Genomic DNA, 22348 nt, shown 5'->3' with positions numbered 1-22348 from the left:
TTTCATCGCATTAACAGCCCAGATTTACACGATGAGAAAATTTGCATTGCGATGGTGCAGAGATGGACACATCAGGGCGGGCGCTGGGCTGAATGACATCCAGTAGTGAAATAAAGTAAAGCTCCACATTCATCTACATTGTGGGCAACTTATTTATTTCTAGACAAAGGGCAGAATGGAACCTGAACGTGAACTGATTTAAGAATGGGATGTCACTCACGTTCATATGCGTGTGAGGGCAGACGAGCCAATACTTTGGGCAATATAGTGTACCTACATTGTGGGCAACTTATTTATTTGTAGATGTTTCAGTACACACATCTACAAACAGGAATGGAGCAGAATAGCGATGCACTGATCCAACTTTTTCAGTTCCGATGCCGATACCGATGCTGGGGCTTTACGTATCGGTCGATACCCAATACCGATCCGATATTGTTGATTTAAGAAGCTACAAACCTCAGCAGCAGTGGCGGCTCTCTTTGATCTGTTCAGCAGCTGGAACTCCTCGAACTCCTTTGCGTGGTGTTTCTGGAGGTGCTTGGTTAAATATGTGGTGTTATGTCTGGCAGTGCGACCAACATTCATTTTACATACATGTCAAGAACTGAGCAAACAGGCAAAGGACGCACAAAGCAGAGCTGAGACAGTCGGTTTATTCGAAAAAAGGTCGATACACGGAGGGTCAGTGAAACCAGGCAAAAGTGTAGAATCTCAGGCAAAAGGAAAACCAGGAATCAAAATACTAAAGTCAAGCATTAGGAGACAAAACACAAGGAAATAACATCGGAAAGCTTTAAAGTTGCTGTAATTCAACCGCTTCTCAAAAAACCTACTCTTGACTCAGATGTCTTAGCCAACTATAGACCAATATCTAATGTCCTTTTTCTCTGAAAGATATTAGAGAAAGTAGTCGCTAATCAGCTCTGTAGCTACTTACAGCAAAATGAACTATCTGAAAAAGATTTAGAGCGCACCATAGCACAGAGACAGCTCTGGTTAGAGTTACTAAAGACCACCTAACTGCATCAGATAATGGATTTCTCTCCGTACTTGTGTTATTGGATCTTAGTGCAGCTTTTGATACTATCGACCATCATATCCTATTACAGAGATTAAAGCACCTAATTGGCATTAAAGGAACAGCATTAAACTGGTTTAAGTCCTATTTATTAGATCGACATCAGTTTGTTCACGTTAATAATGAATCCTCCTCCTGTGGGAAGGTAAAATATGGTGTTCCTCAGGGTTCTGTGCTTGGTCCTATTTTATTCATCTCCTATATGCTTCCTTTAGGCAATATTCACTCCATAGAAACACTCCGTAAATTTCCACTGTTACGCGGATGATACTCAGTTGTACGTATCCGCACGTATCAGCTAAGTAAACTTCAAGCCTGCCTTAAGGAGATAAAGGCCCAGATGGCCACCAATTTTCTATTATTAAACTCAGAAAAAACTGAAGTTATCGTGTAAGGCCCTAAGTACCTTAGGGAATCAGTTTCTAATGACATAGCTACTCTGGATGGCATTACTTTGGCCTCCAGCTCCACGGTAAGGAACCACGGAGTCATTTTCGATGCGGATTTGTCCTTTACCTCCCATATTAAACAGATCTCTAAAACTGCCTTTTTTCACTTGCGTAATATCTCAAAAGAGTGATGCAGAAAAATTAATCCACACCTCTGTTTCTTCTAGGTTAGACTACTATAACTCCTTATTATCAGGCTGTACCAGCATGTCATTAAAGACTCTCCAGCTGGTGGAGGTAGATGACCAGCTGCCCTGAGTCTGGTTCTACCTGAGGGTTCTTCCCGTTAAAGGGGAGTTTTACCTTGCCACTGTCGCCCAGAGCTCAGGAGCGAATCTGTTGGGTTTCTTTGTTTTTTCTACTATAATTTGTAGAGCGTGGTCTTTACCTGCTCTGATTGTAAAGTGTCATGAGATAACTTCTGTTGTGATTTGACGCAATATAAATAAAGATTGATTGATTGACTGATTGACTGATTGATTGATTGATTGACATAGCCCATGTTGCAAAGATTTAAAGGGGAAGGATCAGTCTCATGGATCGGCTGCTTTTACAGATACCCGATCCAGGTAAAATGTTGATATCGGTGCTGATATCGATGCTAATATTGGATCGGTGCATCCCTAGAGCAGAATGGAACCTGAACTTGAACTGAAGTAGAACAGACATTGAACTGTTTGTTGTGGTCATTTGGCAAGTACAAAATAAATTGTACTCGACTGTGGTTACTCTCAGAAAAATAATAACTTTCACACGAACACGTGGTGCATTCAATCACAGGACTGGGATTCTAACTTTTGCAACTTTTAAAAATGTATGTCGAGTAACAACGTCCGGTCTTTTCTTCTCTGATCCACACTGTGTCTATTGTGGTGGCTCACCTTTAGAAACCTTGTCGATGTCAACGAAGAATCGCAACGTTACGAAGCCCATGATGAAGCCAAAGGCCGGGCCGATGGTTGTCACTGCTAGCAGGATTCCTGCAGACAGAAACACATGAAGCGTTCCAGTGCGGCCCTTTGCATGTTTCATGTGTTGAGGCCAAGCAGAATCAGGCAGATCAGCCCACAAGGACCAAGAAAACCACACGTGATTCAAGAAAACTATGGAAACAGGTTGATTAGCGTTGGAAACAAGTCTCATTCCATTTTACCTTGTTTGAGCAAAAACAAGATTTCAACACTGAAGATGAGACTGACTGAGTTTGTAACCTGGAGATTTTTTTGCAGTGTGAATGGAAATGCAGTTGATTCACACCTGAACATTGTTCACTTTTTGAAAGTTCACTTTTAATTTGCACAAAACCTTAATGGAAGCACAGACAGTGTGGAAGATCTTGTGGCAAGCTGGTGCCGCGTCCGTGTGGTGTCAGGTTTACTGGATAGTCCAGTTTCCCAGCAGGAAGTGCACATGAACCAGTGCCAAGTCACACAAAACAGCAGACAGACAAATGAAAACCCAGCTCTTGACCCTCCTGATGTGCAAACTTTACTTTTGATATTAAAAACAAAAGCTTTCGTTTTCATCTATCAAACCTAAAAAATCTAAATTAAAAACTAAATCAAAACTTAGCTGTCAGCATTAACACTAAGATGCAGCAGGAATTGCTCGACTTGATGTTGCTGCTCTTCAGCGTGGCCGAGCAGAGCACAGAGATGTTCCCTCTTACAGTTTAGTCCAGAGACGTATTCCTCACTAACTCACTGTAGTTTGTGACCTAGTAACTAAATTGAATCTATAGATTTGTGCAGATGGACACAAATTGATTTTTTTTCAGGCCAAACAACATGACTTTCATGTGGAAGTATATTTCACAACTTTGGTTCCAGAGTCTGCTGTGTGGTAGGGTTACCATTTCTTAATGTTAACCATGACCTTTTCCTAACCCTAACCCTAACCTTAACCTTAACCAAATTGGAAAATGTAAAGTTTGTGTTCTCATGGACATTATGGGACATTTTGTGTCCATGGACACAAATCTGTAGATTAAATTTCATGACTGTTTCCCAACCTGCCATGAGACTGGGTGGGATACTCTCTGAAAAACACTGGTTCTTAAAGGGGTCTTCAAAATGCTCTGTCACCACGCGACTGTGACCTGCTCAGGCGGCCGGGCCGAAGGGAAACTGGTGAGCTCCATAACCCTGACACCACACGGTAACCCCGACACCACACAGCAACGAGCCGGCGAGTTCTCCAAGTACCGAGGTAGAGCGGCGAGTTCCTCTTGCTGGCGTAGTCGTCGATGTAGGAGATGCCGAAAGGCTGGATGGGAACGGTGCCGATGCCCAGCAGCAGCTGACCCAGCAGCAGCAGAGGGTAGACGCCGCGCTGGGCGGGGCTCTCCTGCTGGCTGCAGCTTTGATTGGACGACAGCACGGTGAGGGCTCTCTCTGATTGGCAGAGGCCGTGGTCGCTGTTACTGTCGGCTGTTTAACGTGGAGAGACACAAGGTGAGTGGAACTTCAGGTGTGTGTGTGTGTGTGTTTTAGACAAGAACAAACGTGTGTGTATTTTTATGTGTGTGTGTGTGTGTGTGTGTGTGTGTGTGTGCGTGTGTGTGCACTCACAGCTGATTTGGCCGGTGTATTCGTACGGTCCGCTGATGAAGTGCGTCAGTGCCATCAACAGGGAGGCGAGGCTCGCCAGCAGCGCTCCTCCTCCGATGAACCGTGGCCGGTGGACTCGACTCCCGAGGAAACTCACAAACACGATCAGCCCCACGTTCCCCACCTGACACACACACACACACACACACACACACACACACACACCACAGCCAATCAGATTAGCATCAATTCCGTCTTGTAAATTCCTGACCTGCAACAACCTGATGCTCATGCTGTCAGCTCGGGATAAAATATTAAAGAAATTAACTTCCACTTTCCTGAGATTAGAAAGTTATGAAGAGACAGATTGTGCTGTATGATTAAAAAAAATCTTCCTTAATGAACCGACCTCGTTGAAGGAGGCCAGCAGGCCAGACTTCTGGCTGGAGAAGCCGTAGCGCCTCTCGATGGTGGAGATGGAGCTTTTCAGACAGCCAGACACCAGCAGCTGAGCCAACTGCAGCAAACTCTGACAAAACACAAAGAACTGCAGAGAGAGGAGGAAGAGGAGGAGAAGAAGGAGGAGGAGAAGACGAACACGAAGAAGAAGAAGAAGAAGAAGAAGAAGGAGGAGGAGGAGGAGGACGTGGAGGAGAAAAGGAAGACAAAGATGAAGAAGAGGAAGGAGCCAAAGAAGAGTAGTAGAAGTAGAGGTGGAAGAAAAAGAAGAAGATGACAAAGGAGACAAAAGAAGAGAAAAGAGGAAGTGGAAGGAGCAGAAGAAGGAGATGAAGAAGCAGAGGAAGAAGAAGAGGAGTAGGAGGAGGGTTATGACAGTTGTGATCAGGAGCTAAAAACTCCACAGCGCCAAATATGGAGAAAACATGAATATCACCCAAAGTAAATAAACATATTTGATAACTGATTATTAAATTAATATTGACAACTCATGAAATTACTGGCTTGTTTAACGAGCTTCTCCCTGGGGAGTGATGATGTCATGTAGCGTTTTCAATTAGCCGCCACTACCACCAGCCAATCAGTAGCCAGCAGCTCATTAATAATGAATGAATGTCTCCAAAGTGGCTTGTTATATTCTAGGTGGAAAACAAGTCACTGACATGATGAACACGTGGACCATAAAGCTGCTCTGCCTCAGTAACTGGAGTAAATGTAAGTGGTTGCTCCCTCCCTTCAAAGAAATCTGAACACCAGGAAACAGCACTGCTCAAGTAGGACAGAAAACAATCCCAGGATGCACCTGGGGAAAGCGACGCCTCCTCGCACATCAGAGCTGACCTGAAGCTGCCGGCCGTTTTCTGTGAGAGCTTCACAGCAGCTGGTTCCTCCGGTCAGCCCGAGCCTCACGAGGCTTCTTCACGCTTCCTGCTGTTGTTTGCTTTAATGTCAGAAATGTGGATTTGCTCATATTTTTACAGTTACAGGAACCTCAGCAGAAGGTAAGGAGGCGACTGAACTGTTGACGAGCGCATGCAAACAAACCCCCTCAAAGATGAAACAAGGCAGAACACATTCTCATACGTAAAATCAAAAGGGGAACTAGAATTAAATGTCATATTGTTGAAGAGTGACTGGCACTGCAAGTGTGGAACGCAGTAAACTTCCACTAGCTTGAAACGTTGGAGATGTTTTTATGGAAGAATTGAATTTGCTATTTTATTACCCCAGGAAAAAAAAACACAAACATGTGGATGAACAGCTAAAAGTCGCTCACATATTTTCTGGTCAAGTTTAAAAGCTCAGACGTTCTGAGACGGGCTCATTCACATTCTGGTGGATATTTTAAACCACCAGATTCCAAGAGACCCCCGGATGGTGTACCAGATTCCCAGAGACTCCCAGATGGTGTGCCAGATTCCCAGAGACCCTTGGATCATGTGCCAGATTCCAAGAGACCCCCGGATGGTGTACCAGATTCCCAGAGACTCCCAGATCATGTGTCAGATTCCCAGAGACCCCCGGATCGTGTGCCAGATTCCTAGAGACCCCCGGATCATGTGCCAGATTCCCAGAGACCCCCAGATCGTGTGCTAGATTCCCCTAGATGGTGTACCAGATTCCCAGAGGCCCCCAGATCGTGTGCCAGATTCCCCCTGGATTGTGTGTCAGATTCCCAGAGACCTCCGGATCGTGTGCCAGATTCCCAGAGACCCCTGGATCGTGTGCCAGATTCCTCCTGGATTGTGTGTCAGATTCCCAGAGACCCCCCAGATTGTTTGCCAGATTACCCCAGATCATGTGCCAGATTCCAAGAGACCCCCGGATCGTGTACCAGATTCCCAGAGGCCCCCAGATTGTGTGCCAGATTCCCAGAGACCCTTGGATCATGTGCCAGATTCCTAGAGACCACCAGATCATGTGTCAGATTCCCAGAGACCCCCGGATCATGTGCCAGATTCCCAGAGACCCCCAGATCGTGTGCTAGATTCCCCTAGATGGTGTACCAGATTCCCAGAGGCCCCCAGATCGTGTGCCAGATTCCCCCTGGATTGTGTGTCAGATTCCCAGAGACCTCCGGATCGTGTGCCAGATTCCCAGAGACCCCTGGATCGTGTGCCAGATTCCTCCTGGATTGTGTGTCAGATTCCCAGAGACCCCCCAGATTGTTTGCCAGATTACCCCAGATCATGTGCCAGATTCCAAGAGACCCCCGGATCGTGTACCAGATTCCCAGAGGCCCCCAGATCGTGTGCCAGATTCCCCCAGGTGGTGTGCCAGATTCCCAAACAACCTTGGATCGTGTACCAGATTCCTAGAGACCCCTGGATCGTGTGCCAGATTCCCAGAGACCCCTGGATTGTGTGCCAGATTCCCCCAGATCATGTGTCAGATTTCCAGAGACCCTTGGATCATGTGCCAGATTCCCAGAGACCCCCGGATCGTGTACCAGATACCTAGACACCCCCGGATGGTGTACCAGTTTCACAGAGACCGCTGGATCGTGTGCCAGATTCCCCTAGATGGTGTGCCAGATTCCCAGAGACCCCTGGATCATGTGCCAGATTCCCCTAGATTGTGTACCAGACTCCCAGAGACCCCTGGATGTACCAGATTCCCAGATTCACCCGAATCATGTGTCAGATTCCCAGATTCCCCCAGATGGTGTCCCTGGGTTTGATCCCACAGATATAATTCCAAAGGACAGCTGTCTCTTTGATGGTAAATCAGGCCATCAGCCTGGCTGAGATGTGACCCTCCCACCCAGGACAGTGACTGGACACTGAGGATCAAACATCTTCCATGGAAAAACACACTCATCATCTAAGAACTGAAGCTGGGAGGCATGAGCAGAGCTGGGAAAACGGTGATGTGTGTCTCTCATGGCATATTGTCACTTTTCTGATGAAAACCTCCTGACTGCAGATGTGGTGATCTTCATAACTCACATGCTTCGCTGTGGGTCGACAACATTTTACAGCCTTTTCAAAACCAACGATTATGAACCAATTAAATAAACTCTGAGAATACTTGGGGGTCAAGTTCAAAAGCTGCTTTTCTGGGCTCTTGAATGTTTCAAATTAGTTTAACCCCTTCAGACCCGCATTTTTTCTGCTGGGCAAAAAATTTTTTTTTTTACTGATTCTGACTCCTCTCCAACATAAAAACAAAGTGAAAAAATTTTTTTTTTGCTAACTCATGTTTTTAATAGTATTTTTTCATGTCCATTACAATGGACGCCACGACACAATGGGCGTAAAATGTCATAAAAACGTAAGAACAATAAGGCTGAGTTTTTCCACATAGTAATCAATCAGATATGACCTAAACATCTGGAACTGGATGTTTGCATATGTTTGAGTCTTTGTACAGTTCTGAACATGCACATGAACACGATAGGTTTATCACAGCATGAGTAGGGAACAGCAGTGAGGCCATCACCAGGCCCGGAGCCTGCAAGAAGAGAGGGAGAGAGAGTATAGTGTATGTAGTAGATGTATGTTGTTTTTATAGTAGGCTAATGAACTGATAACATGTTAACTTGGAATGGGATGATCCTCATGAATTGGAGGATTCTCAAAGGAAGTGTCAATGATTGTATTGAACAGCCTGTCACGGGACTTGATTTCTTCCTTACTGGTTACTGTCATCTCCTCTTGTCCTCTGTCCTCCTCTGTCCCTATGCTGTCTGTCTCCTCTATCTCAACCTCTTCTGCCACATCAAGTTCTTCTGGCATGCATGTAACCTCTCCACTGTCCCTCTCTGAATCTAATTACAAAACTATCACATTTTTACTCATTTTATGTATTCTCGCTCTTGAACTGTTATGCATTCCATTTAGATCTTACATATAAGACATTATATTGATGAAAAACACATATGAAAAATTAAAAACATTCTTAATTTCTAAACTTATCACCTATCTCAGTCCTGGTGTCATCCTCCTCATCTCCTGAATTCATGGAGTCAAGTTTGGATAATTCTCCATTTACAAGACATTCATGAAAGTCTTCAATTCGATACTCTACAAGAACATTATGTACAAAAATATATATATATCTAAAAATGTATAATCATGAATAATTAGACTGTGACACCATACTTTACCCATGGAAAGCTTATAGATATTTTGTTTCTTTATATACTGACACTAAACATATGTGTGTTGGCTAAACTCGCCCAACTCCTGATGTCCATTGCAATGGACATCAGACTTTGAAAAAATCCTGTAAATTAACCATATGATATATGTTCAAAATTACTTCAAATATTATCACTTGTAACAGTTACAGTTATGCTGACAGAAAATTTGTTTGGCCATCATGAACATAAATTTATTTTTTTGATTGAAAATGGGCACTTACTCCTCCCTCTCTGCAGTCGCTCAGCCATGCTTATCTTGTCCGATGTCTGTCACTCTCTCAGAGCGTGGTCAAAGTCATGAAATGATTTTGATTGGATAATCAGGATCCAACCAGTAACCAGCATTACTGACATCATTCAATTACCCAGTATTTATTGATTTAGAGACAGAAATATGTCATGTCCATTCCAATGGACGCAGGGTCTGAAGGGGTTAAAATGAAATGATTAAAGCTCCATCCCAGTGGTTTTGAGTGTTTGGTTCGTTCACTGCGACGCCCCCACATTTTCCACGTCAACAAACTGTTCATCACATCCTGCAGGGGAACTGAATTTCTGGTTCAAAGTCCTCAACATTTAATCTATTATATACATATTCACTTTACAAATATAATTTCTGTCTATTATAATGTTCAATTAATTGATTGGAAATATGAGATGAGCCTTGTCCTTCTCCACCAGGTCACATCTACCACCTCAATTAGCCTCGTGTTGCCTTCACATTCACAGCAGCTACGTTAGTTTTCACTGAAATCACACCAACGTGACCGAACCCGACCCGAACCCAAACATAACTAGACTGTAACACACACCAACACACACACACACACACACACCAACACACGTCTTACTGCACGAAGCAACGACAGACACTCTGCCTTTTGTTTCTCTCTCTCCCAGGTTTGTCACGTGAATTATCCACCAACATGGAAATCCAGGTTTGGGACTTTCCTACTGGCACCTGAACACAGCACGCCAGTTATTGTCAAAAAAATATAATAACTGTGGAAATCCCAGATCAGCACTAAAATTTAATCAAATGAGCCTGTCTGAGAGACAGACAGGCAGACAGACAGGCAGACAGACAGGCAGAGCAGGTTATTATCCGTCTCACCTTCTGTTTTTCTGTCTGTGTTCTCAGGATTTTTAAAAAAAAATCTCATTCAGGTAAATTAGGCCTACTTTTTTTTTTTTTTTTTTTTTTTTTACATGTACTCAATTTTTTTAAATTCTGTATTTATTGTTTTAATATTTTGCAGAATAAATGTATAGATTTAGGTTGAATGCACATAATTTACATACTTTTTAAAAATTGTTATTTCATATTTCAAATTTCTTTCTATTCCTTATAATTGAATTTTTCTGCTGAAAATTTGAGCATCTGCAGCTCTGTGATCAATAAAGGATTTCTGATTTCTGAATTTCCTTGAGGAGAGAAAAGTGGAGCGAACCTTGATGCTGTTGAAGGGGCTCCGGCAGCCCGATGATCTGCTGACGTCCCGAGTCATGGTGGGGTCTTTGGCGCCCATTTCACCTGGAGAACACACACACACACACACACACACACAGTCAACACACAGTCAACACACAGTAATCGGACAGAGACTGAGCTCTGATCAGAGATTATAAAAAATCCTTTTTTGTTTGTTTTACTTATTTACATTTTTATTTTTAATGTTGCTTATAGTTTGTCATTTTTTTCCAATTTTATGTAAAATTTTATTTATTTTTTCTTCTTTTTGTAATTTTTTGTTGTAGTTTTGCTTCTTATTCTAACTTTGGACAGCATTTCAGTTAACATGTGGTGGGCTCAACAAATAAAGTTGACTTGATGTGGATCTTTTCTCTCGCTGTAGTTTCACTGGTGTTGTTCTTTGGTCTCTGCATTTTATCCTGTTGATGTAACATGTTGTGCAGATAAAGTTTATTGCAGTTATTACTATATTATTGCTGTGTGTGTGAGCAGGCAGACAGACTGCTGGCAGGACGTTTGCTAAATGAGCTCGTTAAGCTGCAGGACGTCAGACCTTCCCAGCAGCCTGACAACTGATAATGAAGGCTGGCAGGACGTTTAAACCTCTCCATCCCTGCAAGTCATTTTGTCCCATAGTCAGGGTTAAACAGGAAAAAAATAAACTAAAATACAATAAAATCTGCCCATAATCCCACATGTTTCCAGAGCAGTTTTTCTTGTTTCAGGAATTTTTCTGCAAACAATAATAAGGCAGATCAGCTAGGATAAAGACAACAAATACATAAATAAATACAATAACACACTCCCTGTGTTACATAACTCACGACTTCAAAATAAAAGTTCTTACATGAAAGCAGACCAGCTTCATATCACAAATCACCACAAGTCAACTATAAAAACCAATGGAAAATTAAATAAAAGCAGGAGTTTCACATTTTTTTTCCTGCTCTGGACCTCTGACAGGAAGTGACTCAGTGTCATGCTCGTTCAATCAGTTCAGTGTAATGAGATTAAAACATCCTGTTACAATTATCACTCCTACGTATTTCTGTGTCGTGGTGAATTTACCCTTTGAAACCTGAGGCAATTCCCTGTTTTTTCTTTCAAAAACACACCAGAAGAGGTGAGGGACAAATTAGCGAAAAATCAGCAGAGCATTAATTATAGAAAAAAATAGCATTTAAAAAGGTTAAAATTACAAGGGAGCTTCTAGAAAATGAATGAAAACAGAAAAAAACTCACGCATCCCTCGGGGTCCCCGGATCCCATCTTGAAAACCACGGAAATAAAAGCTCACCTCCTTTCGTCAAAATAAAGGCCACAGCAGCTTACACGTAAAAACCCCTCATCAAAACGACAAACAGAAACGCCAACATGACCGCTAACAGGCACTGAGCAAACGTCCCGACACCCACAACAGCCCCGAGGCTGAGCCAGCAGAACATCGACCATAATAAACGCCTTCAAACCAAACTGCAGTCACCACCACTCATCAACAGTCACCTGTGCCAAGCCGAGCGGAGATTTAACTCAGTTTGGTGTAAACGTGACTCACTGAGCGCCGAACGTGAGGCTGTGATCTCTGCAGCAGCACAGACCGACCTGAAGCTGCCAAACGCTTTTTCAATCTGATTTCTGACATATTACAGCAGGGGCGCCGTATATGGGGGAAATGTTAGGACAATTCCAAGGGCCCTCGCCTGACAGGGGCCCCAAAAAACAGGTAAAAACTAATATAAAATTATCAAATCATCATCGAGTAAATATATATATTTTTTTTTTTTCATGGGGCCCAAAATTCCTGGCGGCGCCCCTGCATTACAGCTCAGTCTCTCGCTGACTGTGTCCATAAACCACTTCCTGTGGGTGTGGTCATGGTCATGCTTCTGTTTTGGGCGCCAAGCCACTGCCCTGCCTCCGACGGCGAGCAGTGGCTTAGCGGTGGAGACGATGTAAGCACTTGGGCACTATCCTGCATGACAAGCTGACCTTTGAGGCTAACACAGACACAATCTGTGAAAAGGTCAGTCAAAGCGGCAGGCTGTCAGACTGTACCGCAAGATCACTGACATCAAGGATCTCAGCCAGGGAACCAGATCAGGTGTACCTGCAGGGCGAAGGCCATTCTGTCACCATCTCCACACCCAGCTCAGGTTTGCCTTATCTAGGAAGACCAAGTCAAACAGATACTTGTAATTACTATTATAATTTTATGTTCTCTTTAGTCTTTTTTTACTTACTATTGTTTTTATGGTGCATGGATTGTGCCAGCAGCTGTTGTAAATCAAATTGCCCCTCGGGAACATTAAAGACTTCAATCAATCGATCAATCAGTCAATCATTAACCCCAGTCTTATGAAACAAAATGCATCATGGAAAAGAACAGACAATAACAGGCACAGTGCACAAATAATGTAAAACCATGTTTAAACTTAATAACACAACACAAAGAGCCACGGTCGGACCCGCCCACCCCCACCTGCCCCCTTTTCCCTAACATACACACTTATCAGTTGCATAAAGCAATATCAGGCAATTTATAACATAAACATAACAACAGGGGTCCTGCTGTTAGGGTGGGCACCCAGAGAGGTGCCACCTATTCATCTGACAACAGATAACCCAACTCTCTGCACATTTACTCTGCAGTCTATAACTTAAATAAAACACATATTAAAACATCACATGTCATGAATACACTTGTGACCAAAATCTTAAGACCAGTTGAGAAATTGCAAGAATTTACATTTTGCACTGTTGGATCTTAAGAAGGTTCTAAGTAGAGCTTCAAAATGCAAAAAGAAGAAATGGGAGTGAGACAAAAAAAAAAATTGAGTAAGCAATTTATTGCAAACAACCATTAAACTGAAATAGGCTGTTCATCAGCTGATCAAAAGTTTAAGACCACAGCCTTTAAAAGCCCAAATCTTGGCAAAAAAAAATGTGTATTCAGTGTCATTTTCTGTCAGGTATCCACACTGTCATGACCTCCTGATGGCAAAGGCAAAAAAGCTTTCTGTCTTTGAACGCAGTCGGATTGTTGAGCTGCATAAGGCCCAACAACAAGGCCCTCACAGCGTGCCATTGCTGCTGAGGTTGGACGCAGTCAGACAGTCATTTTTAACTTCTTAAAAGATCCTGAGGGTTATGGAACAAAAAAGTCAAGTGGTAGACCCAAAAAAAATGTCACCAGCCCAGGATCCAATTGGCTGTCCGTCAAGACACGGGACGATCCTCGGCCCAAATTAAGCTCGTCACTGGTGCCAGCTGCAGTCCCATAACCATCAGACGGCATCTGCCAGAGAAGGGTTTAAAGAACAAAAAACGTCTTCAAAGGCCTCGTCTCCTTCAACGGCACAAAATTGCCCGTTTGGAGTTTGGAGCACCAAACATGGGACACTGAAAGGTGGAAGAAAGTTTTATTCTCTAATGAGAAAAAACGTAACCTTGATGGTCCTGATGGCTTCCAACGTTACTGGCATGACAAGGAGATCCCACCTGAGATGTTTTCTACATGGCACAGTGGAGGGGGGGGCCATCATGATCTGGGGGGCTTTTTCCTTCAGTGGAACAATGGAGCTTCAGGTTGTGCAGAGGCGTCAAACGGCAGCTGGCTATGTGGAGATGTTGGAGGGGGCATCCCTCATGACTGAAGGCCATCGTCTGTGTGGTCATGACTGGGTTTTTCAACAGGACAACGCTGCAGTTCACAATGCGCGCCTGACAAAGGACTTCTTCCAGAGAAATGACTTCACTCTTTTGAACCATCCTGCGTGTTCACCTGATCTAAATCCAACTGAGAACATTTGGGATTGGATGGCAAGGGAAGTTTACAGAAATGGACACCAGTTCCAGACAGTGGATGCCCTCCGTGAAGCTTCTTCACCACTTGGAGCAACATTCCCACTAGCCTCCTGGAAACACTAGCATCAAGCATGCCGAACGAATTTTTGAGGTGATTACCAAGAAAGCTTTTTTGCCTTTGCCATCAGGAGGTCATGACAGTGTGGATACCTGACAGAAAATGACACTGAATCCACATTTTTGCCAAGATTTGGGCTTTTAAAGGCAGTGGTCTTAAACTTTTGATCAGCTGATGACTAGCCTATTTCAGGGTGTTGAGTAAGGTTGTTCGCAATAAATTTCTTACTCAATTTTTTTTTTGTCTCACTCCCATTTCTTCTTTTTGCATTTTGAAGCTCTACTTAGAACCGTCTTAAGATCCAACAGTGCAAAATGTAAATTCTTGCAATTTCTCAACTGGTCTTAAGATTTTGATCAGGAGTGTATAGCCTATGACAAAATGCACTGCTGTTATCATACAACAAAATAACCGACCTCAGCTGTCACCCTGGACAAAAGCTCTCCTGAATGTTGGCCTGGCCTACTGATGATCTGGAAATGGGTCTGAATGTGGACATTAATGAACGGCAGCGCTCTGTTCAGTCCATCGTCCAGCTCACACATCGGGCTGCGCAGTCACGCTCTCGTGCTGCCGACACGTTTTAAACTCAGTCAGACTCACCGTGCTGCCCCCTGCTGGAGCGGAGCCAGAGTGACGAATCAGCTGAGCCGCAATAACACTGAGAAAACAGCAGCACATCGGCCTAAAGCAGCAAACACAGTAGAAGAGCCTGACCTACCTGAGAGACTGAGAAACGTCCTGCAGCTGCCTCAAACTGCGCAGGTTATTAACAACGTGACCATTTAGACCATTTAGGGCGGATTCAACGTCAAATAGGCCGTGGCCCACTTGTACCCATCCGGCATTTGCCAGAATTGCCCGATTGCCAGTCCGATCCAGCAAAGAGCACATGACAAACAACACAAGGACAAACTAAAGAACTGAACAGGGAACATGAGTCAAATAACAGTGACGTGGGCTCAGTAAATATCCACTGCCCAAAAGCATGCTGGGAAAGTGCCCTGACTGGCGTTCACTGAGACGTCAGGCGGCGTCAGAGACAGAAGTCCAACAGGTTTTTTCACAGTGAGATTTCTGTTCGTTTGCAGAATGCAGAGTTGTGAGAGTGGCTTTCCTAAACCTACAGAGTTTTAACAGGCAGGAATTTCTTTGTGGTTAAAATCTAAAGATTTACAAAAAAAAAAAAAAAAAAAAAAAAATCACCTTGAGCCACACCCACTTTTTTCCCAAATCCAAATCCGCGCACCGCTGAATGTAGAGGAAGATCCACCACACGTTAACTTCTCCTCTGGTTTTTTAAGCTTCACAGAGGCTCAGAGGTGAACATCTCGTCTCGGTCAGAAAAGGGGATTTTGCCGAAAGCGTTGGTGTATTCCTCGACCACGAGGCTGTTATTTGTGTGAAATGCTGACACGCTGACCTTTGAGGCCACGAGGTCAAACCCGGTCGCTCCGACTCTGGTGACCGAACCCCCACATCAGAGGCTTCCCGGCCTCACACACCACTTCCTATTGTAAGCACTGCAACACAGAGACAAAACAACTCCAACAGGCTCGGAGCCAGTGTTTCCACCTCTGTGTGTGTGTGTGTGTGTGTGTGTGTGTGTGTGAGTGTGTGCGTGTCCATATGGTTCACATGTACATGCCTGTCATGTGGTGGGCTGGTGTACAACACAGTGGCTGCTGTGGTAAAACCCCCGCTGAAAATTCCTGTAATTCTACTCCACACTCATGTTTTCCTTGTTAGAGGAGATTTCCCAGGAAATCAGCAATGTCATGTAGTTAATGATTTAGCCCCCGGCCTCAGAGTCCTCAGACACACTGGCACAAGGTCATTAAGTTATAATGAAATTCACTGAAGTCAATGGTGCCTTTCATACAGCCGTGACAGATCATCACTCTGTGGTCCAACACATACTGTTGAGGGAACGAGTCTAAATGTGTTGAGACAAGGAACAATGAGGCAGATCAGTCTGCTGGGATCAAGAAAATGACACTTGATTCAAGGAAATTCTGGGAACAAGTCAATTAGGGTTGGAAACAAGTGGGATTATCTCAGATTATCTCATCCTACTGGGGGATTTTTGACTTTACTGGAAGAAAAACAGGATTTGAGCCTGTAGTCCAGTAATTTTAAGCCAAATAAGGGGTCAACGTGAAACAAATTGCAACAGAAGCAAACTCAACTGATTTTGTATCCTCAGTCTGTCCTGAGTGAGGGAAAAAAACCCTGAAGAATCCCACTGGGGGAAAGTTTCAAAAAAGACCAAAATATAGCCCATTCAAAAACCTATTAACTTTTTTTCTCATGTGAATAGGGTAAAAATTTTAACCTTTAGGTATCACCATGAACATTGCTGAGTTGATTACTAACATATAGACAAAAAAAAATGTATTGCAAGTTTGTTGAAATTGTTTAGTAACATGAGCTAATTTGCATAAACTCCACAGTTTTACTACAGAGGGCATATAAAGTGGTCTTCTTATGATATTAGCATGAAAATTGGGATGAGCTGTCTCCATGGGTCACTTGACAAGTAACCATTTAGAAATTTCAAAATGGCTGACGTTTTTCAAGATTGCTACCACCTTAGTGGAGCAGTTATGACATGCTCCTTTCTTCAGGAGGTGACTGCTGCTGAGATCAGGGAGCGTCACAGTATAGCTTTTTTGATCAAACAGTCATTTTGCTGTGGGTAGCACTTGGTTGAACAATGCTAATGCTGTACTGTGGCTGCACCACTAGAGTCTAGAGACACTAGAGACTTATCTCCCAGAAACAGCCTCACGGACCCAACTCCAAACCTCATCTCTACAATGATAATCACTAAAGACTGGTTTGAAGTTCCTTCTTCCTTAATGTTCATTGGTAGCCTAAATGCGTTCCATTCAGACCTTAATGTTTAGTATTTGACTGTTATATGTCAACAGGATTGATTACAAGATTTTCACCTGGCTATACCCAACGTTTATATCTGTTGTAGCATTTATGCAAATTAGCGTGTACATGATTCAAATATGCATCATTTGCTCATGTCAATAAACAATTTTAAAAAACGTGCAATACATTTTTTATTTGTCTATATGTAAGTAATCAACTCAGCAATTTTCATGGTTATACCTAAAGGTAAAAATTTTTACCCTATTCACATGAGAAAAAATGGTAATAGGCGTTTGAATGGGCTATATTTTGGGCTTTTTCGAAACTTTCCCCCAGTGGGATTCTTCGGGGCTTTTTTCCCCTCACTCAGGACATACTGAGGATACAAAATCAGTTGAGTTTGTTTCTGTTGCAATTTGTTTGACCTTGAGTCATAAAATGTCTGGACTACTGAGTGACTTGGTAACATGGAGATGTGTTTGCAGTGTTCGTTAGGGATGAGCTCCTGTGCTGCATCCAGCGATGCTGAGCAGGATCAAGGTGGCAAGAGGAAAAGTTTGACCCCGTTTTTAGGTGCATTAACACCCATCCTGCATGTTGATGGCAGGTGTGAACCGGGTTGCAAAGGGGCGGAAAATTTCTGGTAAATTTCCAGAAACTTTCGCACACTTTCCATCGGAAGTTCAGCTGGGAAATTTTGGAAATTTTGTATTGTCATAAGCAGACATGCATGCAAACTAATACAAATTTGAACAATGACATTTTTGACTTTTTGATTTATGTGTTGGTAGAACTTTAATCATTGAACAAAAAACAATAACAACAACAAAAAACATGAATGTTGAATAAAATAAACATATTCCCTTTTCCTCATTAAATCATGCATTAAACCTGGTTGTTTTCTATTCAACAGCATTTAATCCCCCTGTTATAGACTAACCTGCACTTTTGCTCATTTCCAGTCTATTCCTGTTAATTCCTATGGAACTGTGTCTGTGTTGCGGGTTCGCTGTGTGCCAGCCAGGTTTTTCCCTGTTGGAGAGCCGTGTAGCCGCACTTCGAGTTTAAGAAAAAAAAAAAAAAAGACTAGCTGTGCAAAAAAGTAGATCCGCAGAGCGAGGCCTGCGCAGGTGCACATGGCCTCCATGGTCAGTGAGGCAGCTTCAGTTGGGGTGTTTTGGCCTTGACAACTAAAATTTCAATTACAATTCACATTTGGCAGACATTTTTATCCAAAGCGACGCACATATGAGACATTTAAACACCAATAAGCAAAGATCAGTTCAGGACAAATCCAAAAAAATGCTGTTTTGCCCTTCCAGCGTCTCTTCCAACAGTCCAGATGCTGAGGGGAAGATTGGGATTCTGGGCTCAAACCAGCAGGATTTCCTGACTTGACTGAATCCCACAGGAGGAAAACAAACTAGTTTTCGTTATTTTTTTTCTTGTAACTTTGTGACTTTATAATCTCTGAATTTTTGAGGTTTTTAATCATAAATTTGTAAGTTTTTTTTTTTTTTCTCATAAATTTCTGACTTTAACCTCAGAGAATATACATGTATTTCTCTCGTAAATTTACGACTCTAATCTCAAAAATTCTGAAGTTTTTTCTTGGAGTATTAGAAGTGATCCTGGTTAAGTGTAGAAATGGCTCTCTGGTTTTCTGCCTACCATTACCATGTGGGGTGTAATGTCCCTTTAACAGAATAACACACAGTATAGTGACTATATCCGACATGTGCCGCGTCGGAGGCATGCACCAATAAAACATCCCGGCGGCAGATTTGTCACTTGTTTGAAGAGAAGCAAAACATGGGAGTTGAGACCGGAAAGACAGAGAAAGAAACAGAGAAAAGTGAGAGAGGAGAGCGAGCAGGGAAGTAAGGCGGGCTATTTTAGGGTCATGTTTGTTTTTGTGGGAGAGTCGGCCGACAGATAAGAGATAAGAGCAGAGAGGAAACTGCTGCCGAAGAATGTTAACAAAAAAAAAAAAAAAATCACTCAACTGGAGAGACAGGCAACGAGCCGCTGCAAATAATGACCTCTGCAGGCTTCAGCATCGCCTCCCGGCCCGTCCCGTCCCGTCCCGTCCCGTCCCGTCCCATCCCGTCCCGTCCCGCTACACCCCGTCCCGTCCCACTACGCCCCCCCGTCCCGTCCCGTCTACTAAAGAACCATTTAATAACGGTTAATATACGGGTAATGATCAGTTGGGTTCACAAAGAACTTTCTTGAAAATGGTTCTTTAAAGAAACTGTTTTTGCTAAAGTTCTTTAAAGAACCATTTATAGATCCTCAAGGAACCATTTTGTATGGTTCTTTGAGCCACCTTTTCAGGGTTCTTTAAAGAACCATCGGCACAAATGGCTCTTTAAAGGACCTCTTGCTAAAAGGTTCTTTGTGGAACCAAAAATAGGTTCTTCTGTGGCATCAATCTGAAGAACCATTTTAGGTTCCAGCTGGTACCTTTATGTTTCTGAGTGTAGGTGCTGCACCGTGCTCGCCGCGGCTGGTACGCCGACTGTGGCTGTGTTTATAATAAAGTCATAATGATAAGCAGGCATGTGATGTGAAGTTCTCGCTGCTCACACAACCAGAGGAGAAGAAACATGAGCGTCTCCTAATGTTCTGCAGCTCCGCAGGAAAATGATGTTTATTTATGTATTTATTAGTTTTTCTGTTCTTTTTTTTTTTAATTCTCTGTTGGTTTAATTCTCAGCTCATTTCCACTGCTGAGCACTTTGTCAAAGAAAAAACAAGGAACTTTCTGGTTCCACTTCCGTCGTCACTGATTGGCCTTCAGTGCGATGAGACAGTCTGCTCTTTTTTTAGATCACATCGATCACAGGAAACACCAAAGCTGCCGGCTTTCTAAAAATATATGTTAAAAAAAAAAAAGGTGCAGCGGTTAGTTGACCATGACGAGAGCTGCAACATTACCTTGGAGGTATTCTGGCGTCTGATTGGCTGACTGGACGCTTCCAGATCAGAATCATAACCTGAGTGGGCGGAGCTGCAGCTACAGGTAAACTTTGATTTTAAATGTTTGGCCTGTTCACGTTGTCCATGGCAAACAGACGTTTCTCAGATCCTGCCGGGGAACTAAATATTTCACAAAATCTTTCAAATATTTCAATCTTTCAAAATTCAAAATGTGAGTTTGTGGTTGAAGTTCTGCTTCTGCGGCAAACAAAGTCCTCAACATTCAGAAACCACACAGCTGATGATTGGCTGTGGAAAGCAAAACGTTTCCCCGGTTAGGGACTATTTTCCCTGGCGGAGGAGGAGGAGGAGGAGGAGGAGGAGGAGGAGGAGGGAGCGTTTCAGTGTGAAAAAGTCCTGAAAAGCCAACAGTGCTGCTGCTTTTAGGAAAACTCATGTGGAGGACTTTATTCCGCTGATGGAAAACTGGAGTGAAGAAAGTGTGAAGGCTCCGAAAGTTCATGTTCATATCGTAGTGCCGAGGTTTATTCCCAAATCATGAGTCTGAAAAACTCTGAAAAACTCTGAGTCACTGAAGAGAAATTTCCCTGGTTGATATGTTTCTGTTTTATTTTATTTTATTTTTTTATTTTTATTTGTTTGTTTGTTTTAGTTATGTTATCATGAGGAACAATTTCCCTGCTTGGTACATTTATTGTTTCCTTTTATTTTATTTTATTTTATTTATTTTATTTTATTTTATTTTATTTTATTTATTTATTTATTTATTTTTTTTATTATAATTTTTTTTCCCCACATTTTTTGGTATGAAGTCTGAATGTCACTTGATCTTTTACAGTTTCTGCCTCACAGAAACCTGAGGTGACCCTGCTGAGGGTTTTTTTTTGTTTTTTTTTTAAAAGTTGCTCTTTTCCCTCAGAAAAGCAAAGGCATTTCTTGCAGTCATGATAATCTCAATCAGATTAGCTGTGAATGTAATCGGGACCTGAATGTGCCTGTCAATCAGCCCGTCTGCACACAATAAGCCATCAAGTACAAACAGGCTCTGGCAGGGAAGTGAACTACCAACCCTGGCAGTGCCACACACACAGCACACACAGCACACCAACACAACATGGTTATTATTAGACGTTTTAGTTTAAAACCCAGGAAAACTGACATGCAAAAAAGCAGCTGCCATGCACATTCTGCTGCTGGCTGACTGTCCCTCTGAGACTTGCAGCCTGGTTTTCATTAAGAGCAGTGAAAGGAGTCCTGCTGCACTCCTTCTGCTCTTACAAAGCAGCTGAGATCAGCAGCAGCAGCGGTGAAAGCGTGGAAAGTTCCTGGTTTTCCCAGGCAGGAAAACGCCTCGCAGACAAACTCACTGTGCAGCCGCTGGTGCTCGTCCTCTGTCCTCGCTCACGTCCTCCGTCTGCTCCGTCCTGCCGCCGCCGTCTGAGCGCCTCAGATCACTGCTGCTCTCTGGGAGGGCTCCTCTGTGTGTGTGTGTGTGTGTGTGTGTGTGTGTGTGTGTGTGTGTGTGTGTGTGTGTGTGTGGAGGGGGGAGGGCTCCTAGTTACAGGCATTATTTCAGAGGCATTGCTTCACAGAGTGAAGGAAGGAGGGTGACACAGATCCTCGAGGAAGCTTTCAAACCTCACTGTGTGTGTGTGTGTGTGTGAGTGTGCATGTGCGTATGTGTGCGTGTGTGTGTGTGAGTGTGCATATGCGTGTGTGTGTGTGAAGTTACAGCCTGAAAACAGATAGATTTTCCTCCTGCTTCCTTTCCTTTTGTGTAATCCATTTTAACACAACACATAATGTAGATCTTAAATCCAACAACAACAACAAGTTACATTAGTAAGAAACTGAGTTATTAAAGGAATAGTCCACCATTTTGTGTGAAATCCCCTTTTCTTTCCCAGCTTCCCCAGACTGAGTCCAGATGTTGGACACCATTTCCACCTCTGGACGTCCAGTGGTTCAGCTCCTATGGATAGCATTTCCTGTTAGCTTAGCATAAAGACTTGAAGTCTATGAGAGTCGTTAGCCTGGCTCTGTCAAAGTGAAAAAACAAACCTTGCAGCAGCTCTGAATCTGTCTTATTTACATGGATCACCACCCAACTTCTCTTCAAGCCACTCCCATTTGTTTTTTAATTCCAGTTCACACGACAGTAAATACACAAGCAGACAACGCTTTTACTGTGAAGTTAGCCACTTTAAACTTTGCTTTTTGTTTGAATAAACTACAATGTGCAAAAGTGCAGAACATTATAACATTATTTGTGTATTTCTTTATAGGGTATGAGAGTTAGAACATTATAATAGAAGTATATGAAGCCATTCTCATGTTCAGTTATGTGTCATAAGTTGTTTCAGCAATTTTTATGCTGATGCCATTTATTATCAGAATCAGAATCAGAATCAGAATCAGAATACTTTATTGATCCCCAGGGGGAA

The 22348-nt window shown here is 43.0% G+C and overlaps 1 protein-coding gene across 1 annotated transcript in view; it reads right to left on the bottom strand.

Annotated features, from left to right (window-relative positions):
* The window catches only part of slco2b1 (solute carrier organic anion transporter family, member 2B1), a 37155-nt gene extending 15789 nt beyond the window's left edge, over positions 1-21366 (bottom strand). Inside the window, exons 1-6 of the mRNA XM_030068450.1 lie at positions 21272-21366; positions 10134-10216; positions 4489-4626; positions 4101-4263; positions 3735-3959; positions 2412-2510 (exon numbers count right to left, since the gene is read on the bottom strand). Of these exons, the coding sequence (XP_029924310.1) occupies positions 2412-2510; positions 3735-3959; positions 4101-4263; positions 4489-4626; positions 10134-10211 (703 nt within the window). The 5' untranslated portion in view covers positions 10212-10216; positions 21272-21366. The remainder of the gene's footprint in view (positions 1-2411; positions 2511-3734; positions 3960-4100; positions 4264-4488; positions 4627-10133; positions 10217-21271) is intronic.
* Between the last annotated feature and the right edge of the window lie 982 nt (positions 21367-22348).

This window comes from Myripristis murdjan, chromosome 14 (genome assembly GCF_902150065.1).
Source record: "Myripristis murdjan chromosome 14, fMyrMur1.1, whole genome shotgun sequence".
In the NCBI taxonomy this organism is placed as follows: domain Eukaryota; kingdom Metazoa; phylum Chordata; class Actinopteri; order Holocentriformes; family Holocentridae; genus Myripristis; species Myripristis murdjan.
Note: the sequence above shows the minus strand (reverse complement) of the source record. Positions and strands in the feature narration are given on the sequence as shown.